Source organism: Bos javanicus, chromosome 11 (assembly GCF_032452875.1).
Source record: "Bos javanicus breed banteng chromosome 11, ARS-OSU_banteng_1.0, whole genome shotgun sequence".
NCBI lineage: Eukaryota > Metazoa > Chordata > Mammalia > Artiodactyla > Bovidae > Bos > Bos javanicus.
In genome coordinates this window covers 24770192-24795520 of record NC_083878.1, presented here as the reverse complement: position 1 = coordinate 24795520, position 25329 = coordinate 24770192, and the positions used below count along the sequence as shown (strand labels likewise).

Genomic DNA, 25329 nt, shown 5'->3' with positions numbered 1-25329 from the left:
TCCAACCAATCCATCCTAAAGGAAATCAGTCCTGGGTGTTCATTGGAAGGACTGATGCTGAAGCTGAAACTCCAACACTCTGGCCACCTGAGGCGCAGAACTGACTCATTTGAAAAGACCCTGATGCTGGGAAAGATTGAAGGCAGGAGGAGAAAGGGATGACAGAGGATGAGAGGGTTGGATGGCATCACCGACTCAATGGGTATGAGTTTGAGTAAACTATGGGAGTTGGTGATGGACAGGGAGGCCATGGGTTCACCAAGAGTCAGACAGGACTGAGTGACTGAACTGAACTGACCCAAATATCCATTGACAAATGAATGACAAATGACAAATATACACACACACACACACACACACACATACAATGGGATATTAGTTAGCCTAATAAAGAAATGAAATTGTAAAACATGTTATAACACGGATGAACCTTGAAGACATTATTCAAAGTGAAATAGACCAGATAAGAAGAAACGGGCAACTGTCATATTTCAATTATACTAGATACCTGGAGGAGTTAAATTCAAAGTGAAATAGACCAGATAAGAAGAAACGGGCAACTGTCATATTTCAATTATACTAGATACCTGGAGGAGTTAAATTCATACAAACAGAAAATAAAACGGTAGTTTCTTAAAAAAAAAATGGGGGTGGGGGATAAGGAAAGGAGTAGATGGATGCACAGCTTCAGTTTGGGAAGATAAGAGAGTTCTAGAGATCTATGGGGTCGTACAGAGTTGGACACGACTGAAGCGACTTAGTAGCAGCAGAGATGGATGGTGATGATGGTTATACAACCAATGTGAATGTAGTTAATGCCACTGAACTGTATACCTAAAAATGGTTAAAGTAGTAAATTTTATGCTATGTATTTTACAATAAAAAAATGTTAAAAAAAAAAATCAACATATCATCAATGTTTCGAAGTCCTCCAGTTTACTATTCAATTCTTCAAATACTTCAAGGTATCTTGTGAAACTACCATTCATCTCTACATGATTAGATGGCAGTGTTATACCTTACAGTTTTCATCAGTATCAGAAGGCTCTCTTGTCACATCCTAGATACTTACTTCAAAAAGACAAGATATATTATGATGTATTGGCCACTTTGAGGTATATATGTTAATATAATGGCTTCCTTTTTATTATTCACTATAAAGGTACCCAAGTACTAAGTCAGTTATAAAGTATACAGAGTAATAACAATTTTAAAAGTTGAAATATCTTTGTAATTATCTAGTTATTATCTTAATTATGTAAAATAAATGAAAAATAGAAAAATGAAGATGCTGATATGAATAAGATGGTAGGTCTCAAAAAACATACTATATGACTGAAAATTATCAAGTACTCTACGTTGAAAATGACAAATCTTTAGCCTAACCTGAACTCTCATTGAATCTGGTTGATTGTATAAGCATGAGTAAACAAGAACAAAATTTAAAACACTGGAGAAGTTTTGGAGCTACACCACAGACAGAAGTACAAATCATTTTATTATATTTTTAATATCTTTATCAGAATCCTGCCAATATACACATGATATTAAACCTTTCAGGAAGGAATTATACATTAATGTTCTCTTTATGAAAAACTGGAGTGCAGCAGTGAGACAGGCCACTAATCAACACTTATTTTTAAATTTTGTCTTTAAGTCTATTGAATTTGTTAAATATTGCTTCTGTTTTATGTTTTTTGGGTTTTTTTTTTTTTGACCCCAAGGCATGTGAGATTTTTATCTCCCCAACCAGAGATTGAACCCATATCCCCTGTGTCATAAGTCTTAACCACTGGACCGCCAGGGAAGCCCCCTGAATTTTGTTTTCAATTATTTTAGAACTTCTCATACAAATATGTAAACAGAGAAAAGCTACTTCATGTTCTTTTACCTCAAGGAGAAAGAAGACTTAGTATTTCATACACACTAAGCTAGCAATTATCTCCAAAAGAAAAACAAACACATTCTCCCAGTTAGTATAAATGGGATACTCTCTTTAGTTTTAGTCTGATTATGGTCACAATTGGCACGAAGAGTAGTTAAGTCCTCTGTAACTCATTTAGAATTTAATAACTGTATATATTCCACTTGCTAAACACCAACAACTTTATTAGCATTGTTCAAAGTATACATATATAACTTGGTATGTATAATTCATAAATACATCCAGCTGTCCTTTGGCATCCATGGGAGACTGGTTCTGGGACATCCTCCCTCTCCCACAGATATGAAAATCCACAGGCACTCAAGTCCGTGGGCCAACTGTACTATGCCATTTTATTAGGGACTTAAGTGTCTTTGCATTTTGAGCATTCCCCTCAGGTGTCCTGGAACGAATCTCCTAAGAATACTAATGGATGACTGTATACTCAAAACAACTCTTGATTCTGCATTTCCCCTAATTATCCCAACCTGACACATGCACCCACCCACCTCCATTCCAAGTTTAATATTTGGAAAACAGCCAGTAGTCTACACTTTCCAATCTTCATCTCAGCCTCTACAACCTAGTTATCATCTAACCACTTTACAGAAACTTTTCTTGAGAAGATCACCCGTGACTTCTTTTTCACTAAATTCAATGAAGATTTTCCAGTCGTTATCTTGCTTAACTTTTCTTCAGTATCTAATACTACTGTTAATCTTTCAGGAAAGAATAGTATTTAGGCAATGACACGTCCTTAGCTTCTAGGACACTGCCCTTGCCTGAATTTCTTCTTAGATCTGATTTCTTCTCACTCTCATTTGCTGGATATTCTTTTCTTGCTCAGATTTTATATTTTGACCTTCAGTTATCTTGACACCATCAAACCCTTTTTACAATTTTTTACATCTAACTGCTATTGAATACCTCCTCATGAACTTATGTGCACCAAACAAAAAACAATTAAAAACCAGGACTCTGATACATCTTATTCATGGTGAAAGACATTAACAGCCATTCACTATACAAACCAGAAAATAAGACATCAGTTTCAATTCCTCCACATCCTTACTGCCAACGTTCAATGGCAATGAACAGGTGACTAAGAGCTCTGTGGCATCTATCATTCTTAAAAAAAAAAAAAAAAATTTTCCCTCCAGTTCTGTTCAGAGAAAATTGGCATGCAATAAGTTATACATAAAGTGTGTAGCCTGTCAGGCTCCTCTGTCCATGGGATCTTCTAGGCAAGAATACTGGAGTGGATTGCCATTTCCTTCTACAGGGCATCTTTCCAACCCAGGAATCAAACCCAGATCTCCTGCATTGCAGGCGGATTCTTTACTAACTGAGCTACGAGGGAAGCCCACATAAAGGGTACAATTTATTAATACTAAGTTTTTCATACCTATGTCCCTGTGAAACAATCATAACAATCAGGATAATGAATGTGGCCATCATTCTCTAAAGTGTCCTTCTGTCCCTCTGTGACTCATTGCTCTCTCCCTCACTCTTGTCCACAGGCAACCACTGATCTACTTCCTATCACCATAGTCTGCATTTTCTAGAATTTTATATAAATGGAATAATACAGTGTATATCTCTTTTGCCTGCCTTTTAAAATTCAGCATTATTATTTTGAGGTTCATCTGAGTTGGTAAGTGTATCAGCAGATTAGTCTTTTCTATAGTTCAATACTATCCCATCATACGGATATCACAAGGTTTTAATTCACTTATTCATTTACTTGTTGGCATTTGGATTGTTTCCAGTTTTCTATATTACAAATAAAGCTACAATGAACAAAACTGTACAAGTCTTTGAGTGGACACATGCTTTCATTTCTCAAAGGTAGATACATTTATTTTCAAGACAGTCTTTGGAAGAAGAGACTTAAAAACTCTCAGATCAGATCAGATCAGTCGCTCAGTCGTGTCCGACTCTTTGCGACCCATGAATCACAGCACGCCAGGCCTCCCTGTCCATCACCAACTCCCGGAGTTCACTCAGACTCACGTCCATCGAGTCAGTGATGCCATCCAACCATCTCATCCTCTGTCGTCCCCTTCTCCTCTTGCCCCTAATCCCTCCCAGCATCAGAGTCTTTTCCAATGAGTCAACTCTTCGCATGAGGTGGCCAAAGTACTGGAATTTCAGCTTCAGCATCAGTCCTTCCAAAGAAATCCCAGGGCTGATCTCCTTCAGAATGGACTGGCTGGATCTCCTTGCAGTCCAAGGGACTCTCAAGAGTCCTCTACAAAACCACAGTTCAAAAGCATCAATTCTTCAGTGCTCAGCCTTCTTCACAGTCCAACTCTCACATCCATACATGACCACAGGAAAAACCATAGCCTTGACTAGACGAACCTTTGTTGGCAAAGTAATATCTCTGCTTTTGAATATGCTATCTAGGTTGGTCATAACTTTCCTTCCAAGGAGTAAGCATCTTTTAATTTCATGGCTGCAGTCACCATCTGCAGTGATTTTGGAGCCCAGAAAAATGAAGTCTGACACTGTTTCCACTGTTTCCCCATCTATTTCCCATGAAGTGATGGGACCAGATGCCATGATCTTCGTTTCCTGAATGTTGAGCTTTAAGCCAACTTTTTCACTCTCCACTTTCACTTTCATCAAGAGGCTTTTGAGTTCCTCTTCACTTTCTGCCATAAGGGTGGTGTCATCTGCATATCTGAGGTTATTGATATTTCTCCTGGCAATCTTGATTCCAGCTTGTGTTTCTTCCAGTCCAGCATTTCTCATGATGTACTCTGCATAGAAGTTAAATAAACACGGTGACAATATACAGCCTTGACGTACTCCTTTTCCTATTTGGAACCAGTCTGTTGTTCCATGTCCAGTTCCTGACCTGCATACAAATTTCTCAAGAGGCAGGTCAGGTGGTCTGGTATTCCCATCTCTTTCAGAATTTCCCACAGTTGATTGTGATCCACACAGTCAAAGGCTTTGGCATAGTCAATAAAGCAGAAACAGATGTGTTTCTGGAACTCTTTTGCTTTTTCGATGATCCAGCAGATGTTGGCAATTTGATCTCTGGTTCTTCTGCCTTTTCTAAAACCAGCTTGAACATCAGGAAGTTCACGGTTCACATATTGCTGAAGCCTGGCTTGGAGAATTTTGAGCATTACTTTACTAGCGTGTGACATGAGTGCAATTGTGTGGTAGTTTGAGCATTCTTTGGCATTGCCTTTCTTTGGGATTGGAATGAAAACTGACCTTTTCCAGTCCTGTGGCCACTGCTGAGTTTTCCACATTTGCTGGCATATTGAGTGCAGCACTTTCACAGCATCATCTTCCAGGATGGAATTCTATCACCTCCACTAGCTTTGTTCATAGTGATGCTTTCTAAGGCCCACTTGACTTCACATTCCAGGATGTCTGGCTCTAGGTCAGTGATCACACCATCGTGATTTCTGGGTCGTGAAGATCTTTTTTGTACCGTTCTTCTGTGTATTCTTGCCATCTCTTCTTAATATCTTCTGCTTCCGTTAGGTCCATACCATTTCTGTCCTTTATCGAGCCCATCTTTGCATGAAATGTTCCTTTGGTATCTCTGATTTTCTTGAAGAGATCCCTAGTCTTTCCCATTCTGTTGTTTTCCTCTATTTCTTTGCATTGATCGCTGAAGAAGGCTTTCTTATCTCTTCTTGCTATTCTTTGGAACCCTGCATTCAGATGTTTATATCTTTCCTTTTCTCCTTTGCTTTTCACTTCTCTTCTTTTCACAGCTATGTGTAAGGCCTCCCCAGACAGCCATTTTGCTTTTTTGCATTTCTTTTCCATGGGGATGGTCTTGATCCCTGTCTCCTGTACAATGTCACGAACCTCATTCCATATTTCATCAGGCACTCTATCAGATCTAGGCCCTTAAATCTATTTTTCACTTCCACTGTATAATCATAAAGGATTTGATTTAGGTTATACCTGAATGGTCTAGTGGTTTTCCCTACTTTCTTCAATTTAAGTCTGAATTTGGCAATAAGGAGTTCATGGTCTGAGCCAAAGTCTAAAAACATTAAAAACTCTAATGAAGTTCAAATAACTGAGTTTTCTATTATTTGCACTCACTGTGTCCTATTTAAGATATCTTTGCCAAACGAAAAGACATCTTTGCCAAACCAAGGACGCTAAGATTTGCTCCTACTCTGTATTTTTTTAATGGAAGTTTTAATGGCTTTAGTCCTCACACTGAGGTCTATGATCCATTTTTACTTAAACCATTTATAACAACCTGTAACTCTAGCTGGAACTCTTACTTGTTGTATGATTCTTATCTGTATCACCATGCTTAGCATTCTGCTTGAATCCTAGAGAACACTTACTATCTAAGCGACTAAATGAATGCATTCTTCACCAGTACTGCCTCAAACTTCTCTTCTGGATTATGATTAGTTTATCTCTATTCTCCCTTCTGGCACTGTTATGACCTTGTTCTTAAAACATCCTGTACACTGTGTCAGAAATCTTTCTAAAACATGCTATGTGTCTTTGAATTGAACATGCCATCAACTGTAATATATACCATTATCATGAACAGCACCAGAAAGAAGTGTTGCTTATAAGAACTGTAAGACACAATCAACAGTAAGATACACTGCAATTCCAGAGATGTTAAAACGCAAGAAACACAGCCATCTTAGAATTAATGGATTAGTGTAAATCTACCTGTCGTTACTTAATTTAAAATCCTTTAACGGCTCTCCAGTGTCCTCAGGATAAAAACTAAATTCCTTAGCAAGGCATAAGAAAATCTTTCACTATGGGCTCTCTTCACCAGTTGAAGCTCATTTTTGACACTCCCAACTTTCACACCTCATACTTCTGTTTATTTTAAACTTTCAAACTAAGTACTTTTTACTCCTCTGCACTTTGCTCCTGGATGGTCCTTCTCTCTGTAATACACTAGTCACCTCTGCTTGCCTACATTAACATATATTCATTATCCATTTACCCATTAAATATTTACTCAAGGACTATTATTATCCTAGCTTTGTGTTTACAAGAGAATATAAGGGAGCCACGAGCATCAGGGAATTAAAATCTTGCAAGAAAATCACACTAGCACTGAAAACATAAAGTAAGTACAGCAACAAAATGAAATGAACAGAGTATCATACAAGTACAGAGAAAAGACACACAATTCTGTAAGGATGATTAGAGACACAGAGCCCAAGAAGGGCTTCCTAGAAAAAATGCAGAACAGCCTTAAAGAATAAGTAAGAGGTAGCCAGGTAAATGGAGAAGGCAATGGCACCCCACTCCAGTACTCTTGCCTGGAAAATCCCATGGATGGAGGAGCCTGGTAGGCTGCAGTCCATGGGGTCGCTGAGGGTCTGACACGACTGAGCGACTTCACTTTCACTTTTCACTTTCATGCATTGGAGAAGGAAATGGCAACCCACTCCAGTGTTCTTGCCTGGAGAATCCCAGGGACGGGGGAGCCTGGTGGGCTGCCGTCTCTGGGGTCGCACAGAGTTGGACACGACTGAAGCAACGCAGCAGCAGCAGCATAAATGGAAAGGAAAAGGAAGTTGTAAGAAATATTTAGGTCTTAAAAGATAATGATTTCAGCTTGGGGACATTTTACATTTATGAATTCTGAGGGACATAGAAGCAGAACAATCTAGTAATTCTTAACTGCTCAAGTCTAGAATATAGATTAACAATTTGGGAACTGGTACCAGTAGGTGGATGTTAGGCTCATAAAGGAAGATGAATGCTGATGTCACCTTCTGCAAGGAATCTTCGACTCCAGTTTCAGTTAGGTGCTCCCAGTTCAGTCAGCTCAGTCGTGTCCGACTCTTTGCCACCCCATGCATCGCAGCACACCAGGCCTCCCTGTCCATCATCAACTCCTGGAGTTCACTCAGACTCACGTCCATCGAGTCAGTGATGCCATCCAGCCATCTCATCCTCTGTCGTCCCCTTCTCCTCCTGCCCCCAATCCCTCCCAGCATCAGGGTCTTTTTCAGTGAGTCAACTCTTCACATGAGGTAGCCAAAGGAGTTTCAGCCTCAGCATCAGGTGCTCCCAACAATACCCTAAATTTACCTTTTTAATATCAATTATTGTATAGTTTTCATAATTATTGACTTAGCTATCTTCTCACTTTACCTAAGGCCCCGTGGAAGCGAAGTCAGTGCCTTTTTTATTTCTTCAGTCTCCAGCACCTAAAATAGTGATTGGTGCATTGAAAAGATGAAGGAAAGAGATACAATACAGTAAATGGTATAGAAGAGTATTAATATTAATTATCAAGCACTTGCTAAATATTGTTATCCTAAGTGTTTTATAATTATTATGTCCTTTAATCTTCACTATAATCCTAAAAAGGATATACTATTATCATTCAAGTTTTGTTGATGAAATAACCGAGGCCTAGAGACATTATTAACTTGCTCAAGATTATATTAGAGAATGAAATCAAGATATGAGTCCAGGGAGAAGTAATGGTTAGGTAATAAGTGGAAAGAAGTAACTCTATTTTATGGAGAGTGACATTTTCAGCTATGTCAGGATAACAGATAGGAATTCACCAGACGGGAGTAGGGGAAAAGAAAATTCTAAGCAGAGAATAGTACTAAATCATCAAGGTCCCCAGACACTTACATTAAGTAGCAAGAAGAGACCAAAAGATTTTTGTGGTCACTGTCCATCCTACAGTTTAATTCCAAGTAACTCTTAATGCCAGGAATCCTCAGTATTTGGATAAAAGAGTGAATGATCTCCCATAGTAGAAGCAATGAGTTATGTAAAGCAGAGGCAAAAAACAAAAAGAACTGTGAGTGGAGGCTTGTTTTTTGCCTGAGAAGTCTAAAATGTATTCTTTAAAATTTAGATTAGGAACCTAACTGGAAGAAAGGAGTATAAAAATGATTTCAGTTACACAAATGTATGACTAAAATGCATCATCAGCTACACACACACACACGTATGTTTAAAAAAAAAAATATATATATATACACACACACACACCACCCCCTTCCCCCAAGGCTTGGACATTATAAAGTCTGAGCCACAAGCCTCTCAAAGATTAGCCTGCAAGACTGGAAGACTGGAAGCAACAGTGACCTCTAGTAACCAAAGGTACAAAAGTAGTCCTATTTCTGAGCAGAAATCCAGTTCAAATAAGAGAAATTAGGCTAAAAGCCTATAAACCAAGAAGGTACTAATTCAGTTTTAATTACAATTTCAGTTTTAACCATCATAAGGCCAGGGTTGAAGGACAATGAATAAATTTTATACTTTACTTTATTGTGACATAAGGATGCTAATCATCATTGTTTATATTTCTTGATACAAACCTAAGCAGATGATCTGTCTGAGGTTTTAGCCTACCAGTTCCTAAATACTAATGAATTTCACTGAACGCTACACTCACACAGTAAACTTATAACTAGGGACTGTTGTAAGTGTTGCAAATCTGAAATGCATCTTGCTACCCTCATCTGTAACATCCTCTTATTCTTGCATCTATCCCAATCCCTCCATCCAAAGACTAACTTATAAAATAACTTCCTACTCTATAGCTTTCTTCTTCCTGCATTTATTTTAACAAGCATTTATTGAGTCACCCCAAGCCTAGTTATGTAAGAAACTGTCCCTGCCTCCAAATAGTTTATAATCTCGCAGGAGCAACAAGTATATATATACACCAACAGAACCACATAATAAAACTTTAAACAACTCCAAAAAGAGACCAAAACAGATCATTTTCAGGAATTCATTTGAGGCCCTAAAGGATGAGAAAATTTTTGATGAGGAGAAGGGTAAAGATGGTCTATGATGAAACTTTTAGTTCACGCTCACCTCTTCCACTCTCTTCACATTTTCAAGCTCCCTGCCACCTTTTTCAACTGGTTAATTAAACTTTGCTTCATTCTTTAAAAAGATTGAGGACTACATGTACTTTAACAAATTTTATCTCTTCCATTTGGAATTTTATCTGTACTTTTCTCCTTTTCTCTTGTCTCACAGGAAGGTGTACTTTAGTCTTAACTCTTGGCCATTAATTTTTTAAAGGGTGTTCTGAGTAGAAATGACCAAAGAGTATTTGACTCTCATGGAGAAATGGAGTTCTGTAAATGGTAATTGCTGCCTTGTCTGAGGCAATATCCACTCATTTATTTTCACATACAAAGAGCAGCTTAGAAGTCTTTGATGTGTTGTCAAAATAAGATACTCTCCCATCCCCTACCACAATTTGGAATCATTTTAGCTCAAGGGCCCCACCAAGGAAATTCACTCCTCCTAACCTGATTAAAGGAATTTACTTATTAACAACATTATCAGCAAACTCATAACCATCTCTGTCTTCTCCCAAATGTTATTTACAGTAAAAGCCAAATGATACAGATCTGTGCCTGTATACTATCCTAGATTCTGCATAATTAGGAATGCTTTTTTTAGAAAACTGACATCCTCTAAATTTCAATTTTGCCTCTGCGTTCTCTCATTTCTCAAGCAGCAGTCATAATGCTTGATTTTTCTGATTTACCAGCAGTTTCCTGGTTTAAAATGACGGTTTCCCACCTTTAGATAATTTGACTCATGAGCTTCTATACCATTGTGTACTAACAGCTTGTCTTCACATATTGCCACTGGGCTATATTCTCAAATTACATTCATTTGGTCACCCCAAGAGGTCTTAATGGGTTTCCCAGGCACCAGCTGTGACATAATTTGTCTTCCTGGCAGTTAAAACTGCCAGAGTGTTCCCTGGGCCTTCCCTTTTGCTCCAAAGTACAGGTAATTTTTTTTTTTTTTTTGGCAAGGATTCAGTTGCAACTGGTGTATATATTATGAACATATGTCGTCAAAAGGAAAGAATTCTCCAACAGAAGAGAAGGTATATGAGAAATTTAAATGACTGGCCACTTTAAAAACTATTGGGAAAACTTTCTACCTCAGTTAAGTGTCTGACATAATATGTTAAAGAAAAAATGAGGTTTAGCTTTTAATACTGCTGGCATAGTGGAGAGGACAAACTAAAAGAACAGGACTAAAAAGACTAAAATGACCAGTTAGGTGTGTTTCTGATTCTGGCATTAACTGAATGGCAATACTACTATGAAGTGGCAGACAATGTCATTAAACCATTAGCATACACATTTAGTTTTAGCCATACCTGCAGCCAAGTCATGTTTCCATATCACCACCATCTAGCAAAAGCATGTAATAGTTGTCTTCAATAATAAGGAAGTTGACCTATACTTCTGATCATAACTTCATAAAATCTTATTACCTACTTATCTCTTGCAGTTTACTCTTACCTCTAAAGAAAAGTCCTCTAGAAGTTCTAAATATCTTAAGAAGATGGTAATGATTACTGCCCTGCAGTAATTTGTGTGAAAGTGAATACTACAAATCCTCATTTTGCAAGGGACTAAAAAATTTCATGTGTAAAGCTGTACTATAGTATCAGGAATGATTTCACTATTTTTTTTAAATTGAGGTATAATTCACATATAACATTAATTTCAAATCATTTACTTTTAAATTGAAAGAAAAAATACGAAATCCCTGCAAAATAATTTCACTGCTTTTTCAAAATTTTTTCTAAAACTTTTTTGCATTTGTTAGAAAACACTTTAAGTGTTTATTCCAAATATTTATAGCATTAATATATTAATTGTTTTATGTCAAAACTGATAGTTGGTCTTTTTAAGGTTATATACAAATGACAACAGCAAAATTCACTTAACATTTGTCAATTACTTTCTATACTATAATACATATAAATTTCAAGATAAAGTTGCTCAGAATTGCAAATAAAATTAACAAAACTTTATGTATTTCTCTTGATGTTTTAGTATCAATATTAGAAAACAAATGGTCAGGCAAATTTTTTCACTAATGGGAAACAGTAATAAATTCTTAATTATGCTCATTTCTTAATTAGTATTTCCCCAAATTATTATATAATCAATCCTCCCCCATCAATCTATTTTATAGCCAGCAATTCAAAGTCTGTGTCTAAGGTAACAAAGTAACTTAAAGAATATTCACTAGTGGACCCCATTTCAAAAAGAACCATATCAGCATATTATAAGAATGGCAGTCAAAGTAAACTTAAGACATAGAATTAATGGAAAGGAATTTATTATCTAACTAATAGTTATTAATAAGAATTAATAATCAGTACTATGTGGAAGGAAAAGTTCCAATGTAGAAACTGCAGATGGTTCCAGAACTGGATAAATCTCCACTGAAGAGCCTGTAACAAAGCTGATCCTAAACTCACTTTAGATATAAAGAAATAATGAAGGACAGTTAAAAAAAGACAGTTTACAAAAATATATTCCTGGGGATAGGGACTACAGCTATTGTATTTGTATTTCATGAAACTGAAATAAGTAGATGCTAAATAACTTATGTATCATATAAAGTATCATCTACACGCCAAATTAAAAAAAGAACAGTCTTTAAATTTCTCTATAAATTTTTCTTTACTAAAATACCTTAGTAAATCAATAATGGGAGAAAACACTTTTAATTTTTCCTCAAAACAAGATTAAAATCTATTATTGTTTTAGCATAATAAAATTTTTTAAAGATTGTAGGCTAATACAAACTATATAAAATAAGTTTTTAAAAATGCTGTGGGTAATGACCAAATACTACGTCACTTTCTCTTACAGGATTTAATACAGAGCCAGAAGCTGAGGATACACATATCCAGTATAGCAGAGAAACTTGTTCTTCTCTCATTATGCACAGTTTTACCTTTCCTGTAAATTAATATTCCAGAATCCTCTTACAAAAATCAATTTATAACCAAATAAATTTTTTCCCCTGGCATGATCTTGACAGTCCTCAAACTTGGTTCTCAAAAAATAAAAAACCCACTTCTAACAACCCGAGTGGCTTCAATCAAGTCTTTTGTCAAACATGGGCCCCTTATCCCACACCACTGACATATTTATCTAATGGTGGTTAGTAAGACAAATGTATTAATGGCATGCTATCTAACTCTCTACTATGAACACCAAGCCCCGGAGTGCTGGAGGGTGGGACGTGTAAGAATGTAAATCAGAAAACCAGGCAGAATGAATGCCTCTCCCCTGAAGTTTCACACCAGGGTCCCTGAGCACTTCTTTCTGTAGCCTTCCATTCTCTACTCTCTAACCATTCCTAACATTTACTCCCTTTTTTCAGTCCATCACCCAGAAGCTGTCTTAGTTTCTTAAAGGACTTCACGAGAAGGAAATGGCAACCCACTCCAATATTCTTGCCTGGAAAACCCCATGGACAGAGGAGCCTGGTGGGTTCCAGTCCAGAGCTGAGCGACTATCTCCTGAGGAGAAAGTAATAAGGGATGAAACTTCCAGCACTGACAACTGTGAACATACATCAATCTCCACTGAATTTTATCTCTTCCCAGTTTATCTCAGCAGTAGTCTCTACTCCATCTAACACTAACAGCTCTTCATCTGCCTTTAACATCCCTTCTCAAACTCCCAGGAAACCTGCCACAATTACCACTACCCCTCCCCCACCAATATCATCTTCCTCTCTGCTGCCTTTCTGGTCTCAACATATTTTTCTGCTCAAGTCTGTAACATCTTAAAAAATTAAAATTAAAACTGGCCTTTGATTTAGCATCCTTCTAGTAAGTACCATCTTCCCTTCTCAGGCAAATTTTTTTGAAAAGAGTAGCTGGCTATAGCTGCAGCTCTTGATTCCACAATTCTCTTCAATTCTTGTTTCTCAAACAGTGCAATTAGATTTGTAATACTATCACTCTATTAAAATTTCTTTTGGAGAGGTTTTCTAACATTCTCAGAAATATCAAATCCAATGGTCACCTCTCAGTCCTTGTTTTACTTGACCTCTTTGTAGCAGCTGGCAACATGAATCACTCTTTCTTTGCTATGCTGAAAATACTGGAGCTCCCCAAAAAAATACCCTGAGCTACTTTCTTTTTTACATCCTCTTTCTATGACTTCAACATAGAAATGTTCATCCATAAGCTGAACATTCCCAAATTTTTATTGCTAGCCAAGACTAGCATGAACACTATCAATATGTATCTATCTATATACCATGTGTCGGAGAATGCAATGGCACCCCACTCCAGTACTTTTGCCTAGAAAATCCCGTGGACAGAGGAACCTGGTGGGCTGCAGTCCATGGGGTCGCTAGAGTCGGACAGGACTGAGCGATTTCACTTTCACTTTCATGCATTGGAGAAGGAAATGGCAACCCACTCCAGTGTTCTTGCCTGGAGAATCCCAGGGACAGGGGAGCCTGGTGGGCTGCCGTCTATGGGGTCGCACAGAGTCGGACACGACTGAAGCACCTTAGCAGCAGCATACACCATGTGTACCTCAAATTCAACATTCAGAAACTGAATTCATAATCTTCCTTCCAAATCTGCTCCTCACATTCTAGTTAACTATCTAATCACTTACTAAAGATCTAGGAGTTATGTAAGACTCTCTGTTTAATCATCTGCATTGACATATTACAGTAGAGATAAGGTGATGAATCTTCTTTTTCTGTTGCCAAATGGGGATAATTATGCCTATGTCTGTTAAGGGAAGCACACTGACTGAAAATGCCCACCCTGGCCAGGCACACCATTTGCATGAGTTGTTTTACCACAGGTGGTCTTGGTAAGAAACAGGGAACTAATAAGCCACCACCAACGGGGAGAGTTCAGGAAAGGTTAAAAAGTGACACCGCACGTCCAACTACCTCCCAGAATCCTTCTCTGCGGCATCCATCTTGGCTGAACAAGGCATGCACCACCAGGAAGGACTCAGAGTCAAATGATTGGCTAAAGACAACCCGGAACTAATCCCATCACCATAAAACCCAAGACTGTAAGCCATGTGGTAGAGCAGTTCTTCTGGGTTCCCTTACACTACTGTTCTCGGCTAGAGTGCCCTTTCCCAATAAAATCTCTTGCTTTGTCAGCATGTGGCTCTCCTCAGACAATTCATTTCTCAATGTTAGAAAAGAGCCCACTTTCGGGCCCTGGAAGGGCTCCCCCTTCTTGCAACATGTCCATCTACTCTACCAAGAAGTCAGTGAGACATATGAAATGATGTGTTTGATTGTTCGATTATGTGAAATAATTTAAAATTCCTTCTGGGTGGCTGGAAGAAGAGAAAGGGCACACGACATCTGCTCCAAACTCAGAGCAACAAGGTCCTGATAACTGTTTATTTCAACCTCTGAAAATTCCCAAAGTCTGGAAGTTGAAGTTTCCATTGAACTGGGGTTGGCAATAAATTTCAGAGTTTAAATTAAATTCTTCAAGACTTTGCTGACTAATGACCACAGAAGGCTTAGCATGAAGCCAAATCAACTATAATGGTGTAAATCATTTCTGTAATGATAAGAGGGTTCATTTTAATAGGATGAGTGTCTATCTGCTATATTCAGCATACAATGTGAAGTCTACGGGAAACAGATGATTCTGTTTGTGCTCTAAGTAAATTTGTTATGCAATTGAAAGACACTAAATTCACACAAACACTATGATACAAAAGCCAGTAAGTACTATTAGTGGCATTACACAAAAATTCCCAATTTAAAATATACTTTCAGAATTTCTTGGGAATAAAGAAAAAGGAAATGGAAAAAAAACTCTAGTCATATGTAACCCCAAAGAGAAACTATAGTTTTATATTCCCAATCTTAATGTCATTGATAAAATACATTTAATACATTATTTCAAAGAAAATGGTGTGAAAAGCAAAATTCTCCCTACTTTACAACACACTTAAATTACCTTTACTTGGGACTGATTTTTTCACCGAGGCTACATGATCTTCAGAGATGGCAAGACGCCTCAAAACATCAGCCAAAGCTGCCTTTAGCACTGTGATTTCATCTTCTTGCTGTTGAACTCGTAACTCAAGGGCTGAGAGGCGATCCTGAACATCAGAAGTACTTGCAGCGGAAATACTATCATCTATAAAAATAAGAAAATACAGAATATTTGTTAAAGTAAACTGCTTATGAAACAATTTAATGACATATAAGAAAATGTATACCAGATAATTCTTATAAAAGATGAGAAAAACTGAAAATCATTTTTACACAGATTAACTTCTGTAAAGATTTTCATAGCTACTTGAACTAATTTAAATCAAAAAAGCTAACATAGCTGACGTGTAATTAAAACTATGAAAATTTTCTCATGGTCAAGTTTTTTGTTTATTATACCATCGACCTTAATAACTTTTCCACCAAAATGTTCCCTAAATATACCACTTTGTAGACATCTGGAAACTTGCATAACTGCAAACTATTCAAAGCATCCTTCTTACTTATTATATCATTATCATAATTATCTATGAAAATAAGGAGTTCAAATCACTTCAGTTTTGCTTTTTGTATCAAACTGGGAACCTCTCACCTTCAGCATCAATGACCAGAAAGCATTCTTTACTTCTGTCTTTATTATTATACTCCCAACCTCCTCCCCCAAGCACTGCTACATAATTAGTAACATACTTTTTGCTGCTCTTTCCAATGCCTCAAAGTCTCTTAAAAAAAAAAAAAAAAAGGTATAGTTTCTATAAAGCACATAGCTAATATCTCCCTTAGGTATGTAACAACAACAACAAAAATAATGTTCAGGTGTAATACAACAATTACAAACTACTTCCAGAGCTGTGTACCTTTAGAGTACACTACTTGTTGGTTCAATCTGAATCCAAATGTATAAAAGATCAATTGCTAATGGCTAATTCACTATAACCAGAAAAATTCATGGAAGAAATGAGGTTCTCACAGCTGACCGGTTTGACCTGGGTGATATATACTGGGTGGGCCACTCTCTAGTTGCAGCACATGCTAAGTCACAGTGTGCCATTTTTCTCATACTGAGATAATGTGCCAGACATCTTAGGCAGACAATTTAACTCAAAGTCTGAGTTAAAAACAGCAACAACGGGGGCTTCCCTGGTGGCTCAGTGACAAAGAATCCACCTACCAGTGTAGGAGACACTGGTTCAAGTCCTGATCCAGGAAGACCCCACATGCCGTGGAGGAACTAAGCCTTTGTGCCACAACTACTGAGCCTGTGGTCTAGAGCCCATGAGCCACAACTACTGAAGTCCGTGTGCCCTACAGCCTGTGCTCTGCAACAAGAGAAGCCACCACAATGAGAAGCCTGCACACAACCAGAGAACAGCCCTCACTCGCCACAACTAGAGAAAAGCCCGTGCAGCAACAAAGACCCAGCCCAGCCATATATTAACTAAAAAAACAGCAACAACAACAAAACCGTCAGCATTTAAAAACCAAAGTTATCACCATTTATTACAGAGTAGCAAACGCACTCATTTAAGATCGTATGTGCCTACAGACATCTCAGGCATACATATGTACTCTCTTCTGTCTTTAGAGGTATTTCAATGACAATCTTTGAGAAGTACTGCAATGAAAGGAAAAGTTGGGTTTTATCTTCAATTTAGACTTTGAATTCTAGTTCCATAATTAATAAGTTGTGTAATCTTAGGCAAGTTATTTTATCTCTTTGAGTCTCAGTTTGTCTTTAAATGATTGTTTTGCGGAAGGTATCCAGGACGTGTCTGACATTCAATAAATGTTTAACATACAACAGCAAAGTGCAAAAGGTAAAATTTGAGAGCTTTAGGCCCATGTATTACATAAAAGGCAGATCTGTCAAACTGTGAGAGGCTTAAGGAAAGAAAAATTCAGCTTCTCATTTTAGAAATGTTTATATTTGAAGTCTTTTTCATTTCCAGAGTGGTCTAGATGAATTCTAGGCTTCCCAGGTGCTCAGTGGTAAAGACCCTGCCTGCTAATACAAACAAGAGACATGGGTTTGATCTCCGGGTCAGGAGGATTCCCCTGGAGTAGGAAATGGCAATCTACTCCAGTATTCTTGCCTGGAAAATTCCATGGACAGAGGAGTCTGGCGGGGTACAGTCCATGGGGTTGCAAAGAGTCAGACATGACTGAGCATGCACGCTACACACTAGCTGTATTCTAACTGATCCATCCTCTATGTGTCACACCAGGGTTAGTGTTATATTAACATTCGGCTGTCTAGAACACTTTCCTATTTTCCTTCTTCTGGCAGGAGAAAAACAGCTTTTTTGCAGAACTCTACTGGTTTTGAGGTTCCATTAGGGCTGTGGATCTATGATGCCTCATTTTCTCCTCTAACACCCTGCACTACTACTAAGGTAATGTATATGAAGTGGCTTTTTTTGATGGTTAAAATATGTCTATTGGTAATTTCATAAGGTTCAAATACGACCATAGAAATGGTTATGGGTATGGGTTAGGCCAAAAGGAGTCCTCCCAAATTTGAAAGAGAGAGAGAGCAGAGAGAGGGAGGGAGCGGGGGAGGTATAGCCCATCGTTCTTGGTTTGTCAACTGTAAGGACATACAGATCTAGGGCTGTCTATGATAAAGAGTCTTGTCTGCCCTAAGTTCCAGTTCTAGTCTCTGAAGCCTGGACCATCAATTCTGAGAGTTACTCTAATATTTCTTTCAGCTACCTATCTAACCTGACAAAGTCTCTTTCAACAAGCCACCACCTATAAGCCAAAAGTCCTAATTAAGTCAGAAATGATACAGATACGCCTTTCTAAACTTTTCTCAAATTACAGAAGATGGGTTATGTATCAACGTTATAATCACAGGTAAAATATTTATGTGCTTTTTATAAACACATAATCTTCTTAATTCTTTTGGGAAGGCAGCAAAGCCTAGTGGAACGATTACCAGACTATAATGCCAAAGGTATAGTCTTGGGTTTTAGTACCGACATGGTAACTAGGTTTTACTTTTGGTAAATTACTTAACTTTTATAGATTTTGATTAAAAAAAAAAATGACTAAGGTTTTTATTTTGTGAAACTTGGACAGTCACATGAACGGTGGTTCAGCTTGTAAAAATCCTACCACGACCTGCTAGATACTGTGATAAGACACAGGACAATTTTTCAAAGGGCATTACAAGCATAATGTTAACTATTAACAACGTCCTGGATTTATACAGGACCTTTCATATTTATTACCTCCTCTCCCTCCTCGATCTATCTGTATTTTATACTTGAGGAAACAGCTTGAGAAATAGCTTGCCCAAGGTCACCAAACTAGTCTTGATATATGAGATTCAAACAGAGGACTTGACTCACAGTTTTAAGTGCACTTTACTTTCATGTTGCATTTTAATAATCACAGGAGAATCGAATAAATACGTTCTTTCACAAAGCCAAACAGGGTTTAAACTATGAAGTGATATAAACAGATTTCTGTTCTAAAAAGGTTATTCTGGCTGCCGTGAGAGAATGGACTGGAAAAGGATAAGGGTAAACATATGGAGACCAAGCATGAGGCTAATGCAGTAACCCGTGTGAAAGGTGAAGGTGGTCTAGGCTAGGGGTAAGGTGTTCATGCATCTCGATTTGCCCAGGACAAACATGTCTGCTATCTCAGTAAAAATATTATCATAACACTCCTTCTTTCTCTCTAAAGTTTCCCAGTTTGAATGATCGATTATAGGGTCACTCAAGACAAGGCAGCAGCAGCAACAGAGATACAAAGCTGCATAGAATTGATCTCTGTGGTTCCTTATAGTCCTCAAATCCTGTAACATCTTCCTAATATTTTGCCCTTTTTCACCTTTTTAAGAGCAATAAAAGCTGTGGTTGAACTGTGCATAAATTCTGGTGTTACAATGCCTGAATAAATTTGTTTATGACTTACCAGCTCTGACTGGCTTCTTCATGCAATTTTTTCATGATAGTACTTATTTCTAGTTTGAGATTATTAAATGAAATAATGTACAGCACTGCCGTACACCAAGGGTTCAATAAGTTTCTATTCTGTATGGGCATGTTCTTTACTACACTGTTTTTATTATTGCTACAAAGCTGGAATGATCTAAAATCCCTGGATGGGGTTAATAAGCTATTATAATATATTCACATCATAGAAAGCCATGCAATTAAAAATAGTAAAACAGGTGGACTTCTCTAGTAGCGCAGTGGATAAGAATCCATCTGCCAATGCAGGGGACACAGGTTCGATCCCTGATCCAGGAAGATTCCACATGCCACAGAGCAACGAAGCCCGTGTGCCGCAACTGCTGAGCCCACACGCTGCAATTACTGAAGATCACGCACCTAGAGCCTGTGCTCCGCAACAAGAGAAGCCCCTGCAATGAGAAGCCTGTGCACTGCAACGAGGAGAAGCCCCTGCTTGCTGCAACCAGAGAAAGCCCGCACACAGCAACGAAGACAGTGCATCCAAAAATAAATAAAATGATTTTTCAAATAAATAAATAAATAACATAAAAATAATAAGACAGGATATAAACTAGAAATTTGAAAGCCCCACAAGACAACTCAAGTGGAGTAAACAAATCGGGGAATAACATGTACTGAATAATTTATTGAAACACACACACATGCACCAAAACATACTTCTAAAAAGTAAACAAAAAACTTCATATCTACATATGTATATAATGCACAACAGGAAAAATCTAGACGCATACACATCAAACTGGTAATTGGGTTACTTCCGACTAGGAGAATGAGGTAAGGACAGGATAAAGGGAAATTTTTGCTTTTTAGTATTTCTACATTATTTGAATTTCACAGTAACAATGTTATTTAAACTTATATTTAAGCTAAAATATGCTGCTTCTGAAGTTTGATTTTTTAAAGCAAGTTTCCTCTAGGCACAGTATTCCAATTTATAAAGAAACATATTAGAGCATAAGGCAATGAACTTAAATTTGCGCTCACTGATTACAAAAGCTAGAAATGAGACTATCTTAAAGATCAACCATCCCTCTTGCCATTTTATAGATAAGTAACGGACACAACTGAGTGACTGAGCACGCTCGTGCACGTGTGCGCACACACACACAAAGACTATGAAATTAGGAGAGTTACTCCTAGGCACACGGCAAACTGGGGTTAGAGCTTCTTCCTCAGATGACTCCAAAAAACCCATCACTCTTCCTCTTTACATTTTCAAAAGTTTGTTCTTATTTTTTCTTTCAATCTCTAATGTACCACATGCGAATTCACAATGAAATTTTAAAGAATACATCTGTTCAGTAAACAGAATATATCCATTTCCAGAGGCATATTCCACTCACCCTTCTTAATCCAAGTACACTAATTCCTTTTCCTTCAGTAGTCTCCCATTTCTTTGCTCCTTTCGAAGTATTAATAGTTTCTAGCCTTGACGGTTAAAATATGAACTACAAATAAATTCCCAAGGGTTCATAAACTCATTAAGGAAAGAAAGAAAAGAGAAAGAAGGTCCATAAGCCTCTTTTCCATCAGTCTAATGTATTTATTGGCATAAGTTAGTCTTTTTTATTAGAAGTGCGAGGTAAATGTTAATATCCAATATTTCAGTTTTAAAACTACAATGGTTAACTGCTTATTATGCTTTTACTACAGTGAATCATAGTTAACCTGTCTTCTGAATTGTCAAGAAATACGTGTTACCTTTGCCAAGACAAATATATGGTATTCTATTCTAAGTATCTAAAAGTTGGCAAGCCAGCCTCATACCAGAACCAGGCATGCCTATACATTCTAGCATCTTTTGAATGTTAATGATTTTATGTAAATCTTTCTAAAATGGTACACTCAACTTTCCTGTTTTCCTAATAAGGGCATATACTTATAATGTAGCCATTTCTAGATGACTCAGTTTTCACTTAAAATATTACTTTGTGCTGCAAGCACTGTGATAAAATGATGCCCTAGAAGCTATTATGTTTCTAATTAAATAATTTAAAGTACTACATTTTCAAACTTGTAATCTTTCTTCATACCTTTTCTGCTTCTTTCTTTGCACTTAGTGTTACCTATAATGTATATATAAGCACATACATTATATATATATGATGCTTACAACTGTAACATAGAGGAAGAAAATGGACACAGCTTCAGACCTAATGTTTGTATCACTGGAGTCCCACAGGAAAAGGAGAAAAAGATTCTAGATTAAAAAAAAAAAAAAAAACACGTGAAGAAATAATGGCAGAACTTCCCAAGTTAAATGAAAATTCACAAATTCATTAAAATTCAGTATATTGAAGTCCCTCTCCTCGCCACACATGAAAATCAAATCCAAGCAGGTTAAAGAATTAAAGGCACAAATCATAAAAACCTTTAGAAAAATAATAGAGAATATCTTCATATCCTGCAAGTAGAAAGGAGCTTCCTAAAGAAGACAGAGTAAGCGCTATCCATTAAAGTACATACTGAAACTACATTAGCTTTCAAAATGCATGTTCACTAAAAGACACAATAAAGAGAAAAAGCTATTCGCAAATGAGGAAAAGATAGTTCTAACATTTATAAGTGATAAAGGATTAGGATCCTGAAGAAAGAATTCCTACAAATTGATAAGACAAATAATCCTATAGAAAAACTGTTTGCAAAACCCTTGACTAAATACCTCATGGTAAAGGAAACATAAATGGCCAATGGATGCATGAAATGAGGCTCAAGGACCTCATTTATAATCTTGAAAAGGAAAACTAAAACCATGTGAATTACTATTTTATGCTCACCAAATGGGCAAAAAATTTAAAGCATGACAATATGAAATATATCAAGTATTCCCTAGGATAAAGAGCAATATGAATTCTCATATATTACCGGTAGGCAGTGAACTGTTTCAAGACTTTGAGCTAAAAAACAAACAACAACAACAAAATACAACTTTGGCCTCATCCGGTAAAATTGAAGATGCACACATCCCATGACCCAGCAATCAGACTCCTGGTGTATAGACCCTGACCTACAGCAGGGTTGGCAATCTTCTTCTGTGAGGGCCAGATACTATAAATATTCTAGGCTTTCAGACCACATAATCTCTATAATAACTACTCAAACCTACCTTTGTAACACAAAAACAGCCATAAATACGTAAATGATTGGGTGTGGCTATGTTTCAATAAAACTTTTCTTTTCTTTTTTTTTTTTTTAACTAAAACAGGTGGCCTGCCAGGCCAATCTCTGCTTGTGCATACGCACACCAATAGAAATGTTCAATAATGTCCACAACAGAAACAAACTGGAAACAATCATTAGCTGTAAAATGTATAAACAAACTGTGATACAACATCCAACAGAATACTAGTAAGTGGTAAAAATAAACTATGGCTACATGAAACATCATGTATAAATCTTAGGAAGTTCAAAAAATACAAAAGTGATATATTGTTTAGAATAAACCCATAAAGCAAGGGAATGATATACACAAAATTTATGACAATAGTTACTTCTGATAGTGTAGAGCAGGGGATAGTAAGGAAGGTATCCACAGATAATAGGATATCTGTGTCATAAAGACAATTAAAACATATTGTGTTATACTTTTTTGAGGTGGAGGTTAGTGACTTTTCTGAGAGAGGAAGGGGAATGCGAATAACTAGACTACATAATTAATTTACTCATTTTGTTTTAGAACAATGAAACCAGTTTTTCAAATTAAATCCCCAAACAGATAAAAATGGAGTTTCACTTCCAAAACCCTGAAGTTTTGTGTCATAAAAGCAACTAAACCTGTGGGTTTAATGATTGTTTTGAGGCCTAATGGAATGACCTAAGATTAGTTGTTACCTATGAATTTTGGGGGGGGGAAAAAGTCTGTTTCAAAAAGGCATATGATATGAGATACAATACCATCCAAAGAACAAATACTAAAAAAAAAAAAAGAAATTAAAAACCATTTCTGATCTCCCCTTCCTACAACACTTAGGTTAAGACACAGATCAGACCTTAATGAGCAGAATGGTAGTGATGAAGATCAGAAGAGCTAATATGGTGAAAAACCACGAGAAATCATATTCCACCATGCACTGTTTATAGTTTAAAAAAAAAATAGTCAAGGCACTAGCCTAAATCACTACTAATGGTGAACTGATTAAATAAACGTCTGTACTAGGGTACCTCATGGAGCTCTTAAAAAGGATGTTATATATTTAAAACCACAAACTAGAAAGTTTAGTAGGTATAACAACATACTATAAAAGAGGGGAAAAATTGCAGGCAACATTTATAGTGTAGTTATATCCATATAGAACTGTATACCCACAAGCATACATACACATACAGTTGTATAGAGGCTGGAGGTATGTGTCTGGCAAGTGGGATTCTGCTTCCTTATATTCTTATTTTATATGAATTTTCTGTGAAATATTCTTCATGAACACAACATAAAACTATTTTCTCAGTAAAGAAAAGCAAAGCTAATTTAGGCTGTGATGTAAACCTAATTAGTAATGCACCCAAATTTTAAATACAAATTTGGTTAATGTGTAGATTTTTATGCACAGTAAATAAAAACATTTTTGTAGAAGTCTGTCCCATGATGTTTAAAAGAAATATTCTCAGGTTAATGAAAGACACAAAAATCAATATAATACATCCAAAGGAAAACTGGATGCCTTTAAATTTCATTTCTTCAAAAAACAAAATCACAACTGATTTGTCACATTAATAAATTCCCATCAGAAGGCATTTAGCAAAATAAATGGTTTTTTGTTCTAAAATGGAAATGGTTGTCTTCAAATATTGTCTTTTAAAGACAATATTTAAGTATTTTATCAAAAAGTTATGCACTATTAATTCTACACCAGCCACAATTTACTTTGGAAATAAACCATAAGAAAATACACTAATAAAAACAGAGCTCATATGAACATATATTTATGTAGGAATTAATGTTTCATATTTATCTTAATATTTTACTGCTAGAAGTCAAATTTTTCCTCTCAAAGAAGTTTTAATTAAACAAGCCACTGTTAAAGTTTGGATATTTTATTTCTTTAGTAAATGACAATATTAATTACCTCCAGTTCAGTTCAGTTGCTCAGTCGTGTCCAGCTAGTAATAATATATGAAAATAAAGAGTATCTGTCTTCAACTGAGTAACACAAATAATACTGACTTATATTTTCTATTTTAAAGAACTCATTTGTTTTTCTTATAAGATATTCTTACTAAAAAATCCCCCTAGTAGTATAAATTATAAAAGGAATTGTGTTAAAATAAAAGAAAATATAAAACCATTTTTGCCATTGCACTCTGAGCATGAAGGCTAGTCCCAGGAAAGGACTTTACTTCCTTCTATCACTAGGATTCATTCACAATCAGATAATTCTGCTTTGGATGTTTTTTTGGTTAGACTTCATAGAAGCAAAAGTCAAGCTTAATTATACAATTCTCATTTCCTATTTTTAAGAGACATGCTTTTTTTTTTTAAAAAAACTACTTTCCAATAAAAGCTGTTTTTATTTTTTCCCTCACAAACAATGTAATGACCACCTTTTGTGGGGATAGGGAAAACAAAGCCTATTCTGCCCTCACAACAGGAAAATACTTCCTTAAAGGGGGTACAATCTTAGTCATTTA

The 25329-nt window shown here is 36.6% G+C and overlaps 1 protein-coding gene across 7 annotated transcripts in view; it reads right to left on the bottom strand.

Annotated features, from left to right (window-relative positions):
* EML4 (EMAP like 4) overlaps positions 1-25329 on the bottom strand; it is a 154597-nt gene that overhangs the window by 75368 nt on the left and 53900 nt on the right. For all 7 annotated transcript variants that reach the window (XM_061432181.1, XM_061432184.1, XM_061432185.1 and 4 more), the window contains exon 2: positions 15681-15863. In XM_061432181.1, the coding sequence (XP_061288165.1) occupies positions 15681-15863 (183 nt within the window). The remainder of the gene's footprint in view (positions 1-15680; positions 15864-25329) is intronic.